The sequence below is a fragment of the Copadichromis virginalis genome, linkage group LG14, assembly GCF_057382275.1.
Source record: "Copadichromis virginalis isolate Kocher_CV1m ecotype Utaka linkage group LG14, C_Virginalis_male_GT1.1, whole genome shotgun sequence".
NCBI lineage: Eukaryota > Metazoa > Chordata > Actinopteri > Cichliformes > Cichlidae > Copadichromis > Copadichromis virginalis.
In genome coordinates this window covers 29,138,867-29,145,881 of record NC_140631.1, presented here as the reverse complement: position 1 = coordinate 29,145,881, position 7,015 = coordinate 29,138,867, and the positions used below count along the sequence as shown (strand labels likewise).

At 37.9% G+C, this 7,015-nt stretch overlaps 1 protein-coding gene across 1 annotated transcript; it reads right to left on the bottom strand.

Moving 5' to 3' along the window:
* Window positions 1–448: 448 nt before the first annotated feature.
* On the bottom strand, window positions 449–5,642 carry LOC146694221 (extracellular calcium-sensing receptor-like). The gene is made up of 10 exons (XM_085478717.1): window positions 5,622–5,642; window positions 4,156–4,319; window positions 3,771–4,065; window positions 3,549–3,635; window positions 2,970–3,239; window positions 2,693–2,890; window positions 2,334–2,600; window positions 1,853–2,080; window positions 1,616–1,739; window positions 449–1,362 (listed from the first exon to the last, which is right to left on the bottom strand). The coding sequence occupies exons 1-10, from the start codon at window positions 5,640–5,642 to the stop codon at window positions 449–451; spliced, it is 2,568 nt and encodes an 855-aa protein (XP_085334843.1).
* Window positions 5,643–7,015: the final 1,373 nt, after the last annotated feature.

Here is a 7,015-nt window from a genome sequence, read left to right as displayed (position 1 = left end):
GAAAAGCCTATACTGACAGATATATATCTGTCATCTATATCGATATATATAGATGTAGACCATAATAAGTGGGCTTGATAAAAGCTGTGAAGTATTCAGCCAGTTAACTATTATAATATCATTAGAGACGTAAAACAAGAGGTCACTGCACTTAAAGAATCATGGGTGGAATTCATTAGAAGAATTCTGACCATGAAGATTGTAGATGTTTACATAACAAGCTAAGGAGCAGCCAAAATTGACACACAGCGCCAATAATGTTGTGCACTGAGAGATATTCAGAGACGTTTTCAATGATGTGGGAGATATGCATGGGTACTTGTTATAGTACAAATAAAGTACAAATAAACAATACTAATGTGTAAAACTGTATAAAAACATTTAAAGGACAAATTATGGCTGCATTAATATGAATATATTTTTGGTCATTATCCTACAGATGTTGGTTTTATGGCTTGGTGGTCTCTCGACCCATGATTGCCTTCTTTGTGTTTCGCTCTGGTTTCAGCAGAATTATGTAACATTTGGGTCCAAACAGTGCCACCAATAGCCCGAAACTTGAGGCCAAGATGGCAAATACTTCTACTGCATCTGCATATTTTCCAGGAGAATTTACATAAGCAGGGACAAAGGCCGCCCACACGGCACAGAAGATCAGCATGCTGAATGTGATGAATTTGGCCTCATTGAAATTATCTGGAAGATTCCTGGCTAGAAATGCTAGCAGAAAGCTAAGGAAAGCCAGCACACCAATGTAACCCAGTAACACTCCAAAGCCAATTGTAGACCCAACAGCACACTCATACACCACTTTGTCATTGTAGTATTGGGTGTTTTTATGTGGAGTTGGAGAGGAAGAGACAAGCCAGGCAGTGCAGATTGCAGCTTGAATGGAAGTAAGAACCAGAACTGTCCCTCTCTGCTGCATAGCACCAAACCACTTAAGATTGGTTCCCCCTCCTGGCTTGGAGGCTTTGAACACAGCCAAAACAACCATAGTTTTCACCAGGATACATGAGACACAAAGCACAAAGCTGATCCCAAATGCTGCATGTCTCAGTTGGCATGTCCAAAGTCTGGGTCTTCCGATGAATAACAGTGAACAAAGGAAACACAGCTTAAGTGACACTAAAAGCAGAAAGCTCAATTCTGAATTGTTTGCACGCACCATAGGTGTGCTGCGATGATATGTGAAAATTCCTAGAACAACAGTACAGATAAATGTGCCCAACAGTGAGGTGGTTGTCAAGCAGATTCCCAGGGGCTCATGGTAGGAGAGGAACTCTGTTCTCTTAAGAACACAGTGATCTCTCTGGGGGCTTGACCAGAAGTCCTCTGGACAACTGGTGCACTCTAAGGAATCTAAAAAAATGGGAAGAATTGAGATTGATTTCTTCATTTGGTTTCACACTGTTTTGTCATATTATGAGTGTCTTGTACAATAAAATGGACAGTCAGTATTTTCATCTAGTAATATTTTCATTGATGTGTAACTGGAAACCACTCTCACAATAATTTTGACTTGGTGTTAATAAAAGCCACCATAGGACCGTACACTGCTAAACACAAAGAAACATCGCACATCTCATGCATTATAATGTCAAATGATACAAACCAGTGTTATTGCTGATCTTTCCCTCAGAGCAAGGGATGCAGTCATAGCAACACACAGGCTTTCCCCGCTTCCTTGCTATATGTGTTCCTGGAGGGCAGTTATTACTGCAAACTGATGTAGTTGGCTTAAGGGTAAAAATTATTATTTTTAAAAAGTTATTTAACACCAATTATACTTGTATTGTGTACTCTACTATCCTTTTGTTTGAAAGCAAATTGTATGAATAGGAGAATTTACCTCTTTTGATTTAAAGTTCCAGAAGATTTTGTTTTCATCAAGTGTGACTTCTTCACCTTTGAAAGCTGACATCTTAACCTCACCCACATTCTGAACTTTAGTGCTTCCATCAGGGAGCCACAGCCAGTTCATGATATCATAGATAGGTAAGGCATCACCATTCTCGTCAAAAAATACTTGATCACCAAATGGAGTTGTGAAATTGACTTTTTCCAAGTAATACATCAGCTATAAAAGTGATAGATAAAGGCTTATGAACTTTTTTCTTCTTTTATACACCAATTATTGGAGCAACCTGGAATTAAGTCTATTACTTAGTTCATCAATGTACAATCATACAGTAATTAATAATAAAACTTCTTGCTATTGTCTCTTTAAAGCAGCGAGACATGAAACTATATTATTAGTTGCTACACAATTATCTTTCTTCCATAAAGTTTTGGTAAAATATGAATGACTGGAGTATAAAATGACATCAAACCTGCCATGGCTCTAATTTTTGCAAAGTGGCACAGCTGTGCCCAATAAAAGGTCCTCTCCCTGGAACACAGTGCAGCATGTCATCAAGGGCATGTGCAAGAGCATACACAGCTTTATAAATATTATACTCAGGCCTGAGTTCAGTCACATCCAAAAGGTCAGTCTCAGCATTCCTAAGCTCTTCTTCTCCAGTGCAAAGTGTCCCACCATCTTCCAACCAGTCTGCTGAAAATCTACAGTGAAATGTATCTTCCCAAAACTGCTTCACCTAAAATGCACAACAACCAGAGAAACAAAAACAGGTCAACAAAAATAACCTACAGAAAATTTGACTTGAAGTTTATTAAGTTACCCTCTCACCATGTTGTTTGCACTATTCTGTTCTGCGGGATTAATTTTTAACAAGTAGTCTCTAAAGCCTGGTATTTCTCCTCGTCGGATGGCAATGCCTATTGTTCCACCAAGGAATGGCATAAATTCAGGGGTATGGAGTCCACCAACTACTGTCCAAGCTTCACTGGCAATCCACTGCAAGCCTGTCACATTTTGTTTCACCACCTGTGGATTGCATTGCAGTTATGTTTTTACTCTCTTGTAATACATTACCTGCAATGTGTTTTATGATATTTTCCCTAACCTCTGTCATGAGATGAATCAGGTGTATTTGATGTGCAAACACAATGACAACACGAGCTGTGGATCTGGCCATCAGATCCACAATTTTCTTATATTCATTTGGATGATCTTCCCAAGGTAAAATCTCTGAGTAGGCCAAACAACCTCCACTTAATTGAAGAAAGTCAGACTTGAAGGATCTGGAAACATGGAGGCCATAATCATCATCACTGACTAGCAGACCTACCCATGTCCAGCCAAAGTGTTTTAGAATCTGAATCATAGCACGGACCTACATGAAAAGAGATTGAAGTTGTTAGTGTACATGTGTAAATATTCTTTTAGTGAAAATTTGCTTGTTCATGTCTAATATCAAAAAGTTAATTTAATGAAAGTTTAAAAAATAACATTAAATAAAAGTTAACTTCTCATGATAACACTTTTTACCTAAATACATTGTATTTTTATTTAAAGAAATACTTTTTGCAAATATGCAAAATTTTGCAAAAAGTATTTCTTTGACTGGTTTGGCTCATGTCTAAGTTTTCTGTCAGTAATTAACCTCAGATAAAAACTTAATTCTTATTGTGCAACTTTCTACCTGGAAAGCATCACTTGGGATTGTTCTAAAGAAGGATGGAAACCTCTGTCGATCACTCAGACAGGAGCAAGTGGCAAAATAACTCACCTGTCAAGAAGCATATATTATAAAATCCAATTGTGCAAATTGCAAGGGACATTCAGATAATTTTATTTAACAATGTAGATCAATTAAAATGCAGTATATCAGAAGCACACAAAAAAGTAGAATTGGGAAACTCACAATAGGAAGCTTGAATAAACCAAGAACACTTGAGGCAGCAATAGAAAATGTGGAGAAAGGATCACCCACAATCCCCACAACTGAAGGGGTCCCTGAACAGTTCTCCAGAAGCCAAAATTGCTCCTCTTGACCGCTGGCTAATGACAATGCTGCACTGAACCCAATCTCAAGTGTAGCACAATTGTCATAAAGGCTGTATCCCAGAGTCACATTAGGAAGTATCTTCGAATTCTTGTTTATCTCATCAATAGCAAAGGCCATGGTCATGGCATGTCTGAATCCAGGGGTGTCAAATCTAAAATACACAAAAAATGAAAAAGAGTAACTAAATTCTAAGCAATAATAGTAATGAGAGAATTTTGTCAGCTACATGGATGAGACTTACCCACGGCAGTTAGGCTGATCTGGCTCTGAGGTGAACGTCCGCTCAGGGAATACAGAACTGTAATGGACTTCAAATAACCCTCCCAGAATTACATCCCCAGGCCTGTGTATGCCATTGAGATTAAATTTATTTTGCAATTTACAGGATGAAGGTGGAAAGGAAGACTCCAGAAAGGAAGACAATAAAATCATTAACAGACAGATAAACATAAGCAAATATCTGACAAGAAAGCCCCCCATAACTGCCTCATTCTTTTTTATTTGTATTCATGGCTCCTTGATTTTATATAGAAGCCTATGTCAACCCCTTTCATCACTTTTTGATCCACACCCACCAGGGCATGGACAGTAATGTGGGATGGGCATAATAGAAATTTCATAATAACTGTGCTACATCAGCAGGTATTGTGAAAAATCCAAGCTCTTAGCAATATTACACATTTTATAAATAAGGTTAATTTTTAAAAACTGTTGCTTTGAAAATCAGAAGACTATTCTTAATCTACCTGTATTTCTTTGAAAATACATGCCAGTCACTGGTTATATAAATCCTATGATTTACAGTTCACAAGAAAATATAAGGCTCTCACCTTAGGTGGCACTTAGGTGGAAAGAGATCTTTAGAAAAATTTTTCTTGCATTGCCAAGGAAATGCACACTACATTGAATTTTGAAAATGATGACATACTTATTTTCAGTAAATTAAAAAAAATACTTTATTTACTACTACATTTACTGCAATTCCCCTATGCAAGGGCGTAGATTTGATTTTGGCATTGGTGGGGACAGATGATTCAACCATCGAACAGTGCCTTGTTTCTTTTTTTTTCCCTTTTTCTCTTTGCTTCTTGATAAAAAAAGGAGAAATATACTTGCCTACATATCCTATTCTACATGCTTTTAAACCATTTAAAATTACAATTCATGGTTTTATATGTGAATTAGATAATGTTAAATTACTATTAAACAAATGGCTGACTAAGTATTTTAGACTTTAGTTTACTTCAGTCATATTCCATATAAATCAGGTATCATACAAAAATAAAAATGGCTTCAAATACAGTCATGACAATAAAAGAATATGACTTTGAGGACTTAACAACATTACTTCAGTTATACTGCACCAACATCTCTGATACATTAGCACTAAGGGAACACTGAATGACCTGGTGGTTTTTGTCCTTAAAACTACTCATCTAAGATTACCACAAAGTAAAAGATCTCTCAGCAAAATTATGCAACATTTTAGGCACCATTGCCCCGATCAGATCAGTGAGCTGAGATGTTTTATTCTAAACATGAACTACTGTTACAGCAACAGACATGGACTACTGGTGTCCCACACCACAACTCAATGTCCGCTATGTGAAGGAGCCAAACACATGCCTTCTCCTCTCGTTAACTGAGATAAACTGCTGGCATATTGGTTTTACATCTATACTGTCCAGTGTCTCCTGGTGGACATACAGCAGCATTGTTTAATCTCATTTGAGTCATTGTTGACCTTACCCATCTTTTTAGTCTTCTGAGAGCACTGAAGCTTCTTTTAGCCTCAGTACATGCGTTTTATCCTCAGATTAAAATTATTACTATGTGCTTGATGTAATAATAATAGATTGGATTTATATAGCGCTTTTCAAGGCACCCAAAGCGCTTTACAATACCACTATTCATTCACTCTCACATTCATACACTGGTGGAGGCAGCTACAATTGTAGCCACAGCTGCCCTGGGGCAGACTGACAGAAGTGAGGCTGCCATATCGCGCCATCGGCCCCTCTGGCCAACACCAGTAGGTAAGTAGGGTAAAGTGTCTTGCCCAAGGACACAACGACCAGGACAGAGAGCCCAGGGATCGAACCGGCGACCTTCCGGTCACAGATGCGATTTCCAACCCCCTGAGCCACAGTCGCCCAACATGTACCTCACCTTTGGCCCTGGCTCTTCCCCTCTGACTGCACTAGGACATATTGCCACCTGATAAAATAACACATTGATTCGTGCCATATAAAAAGTGAGACATGTCAATTCAGATTCTTTGTCAAATATACACTAATAAATCAATTTACTTCAGCAGCCTAACAATTGTCATGATAATAAATACTAGTTAATCTATAGCACCAAATCATCAGTCAGTCGCCTGTGACCTCGCATCTTCACCTCTGTCTGAGCTACAACATGGCAGAGCTGCCTCTGTCACCTGATAAATAACAGTGAGACATTCCAAATACATGCAGTCACATATGTGCTTCAAATACAGTAATGAACCAATAAGTCATCATCCAATTTCACCTGTGATCTTGTATCACCATTATTTTCTATCACCTGACAAATAGGACATACCTGACAATAAGAATAAAATGTGGAGCTGCTTCAGTGTTTCTGTCAATTTGTGCAGATCTTGACTCATCAGTAATGTTTGTAGGGTGAGTGCATTTTTAAAACAATTTGTGTAAACTGCACTACAAGATGAAATATTTGCAAAATCATGACTACCTCATGATATTTTGTCTCAAAAATTAACCCTATGAATATGTCAGTACCATTAGGATGAAATTATTGTCTCACCAACATTTTAACGTTAGACATACAATTTTAACAGCCTCTGTAAACTAATATCCTGGCTTGCTCGAGGCTGCCGTTTTCTCTGACAGTTTCAATCAAAATTAGAAATGCTGCTCTGAGACTGAGAGAACTAATGCATGTTGTGCAGTTACTTTCCAAAACACGTTATTCATGGTTACATTTTTAGACTGATGTGGGCCAAAGCCTAGCACAGCCTGTAACATTATTATGACGGACACATTTTATGAGTGAACTTGGCTTTAAGTGACTTACAGGTTTCTTTGAAAAATACTTTC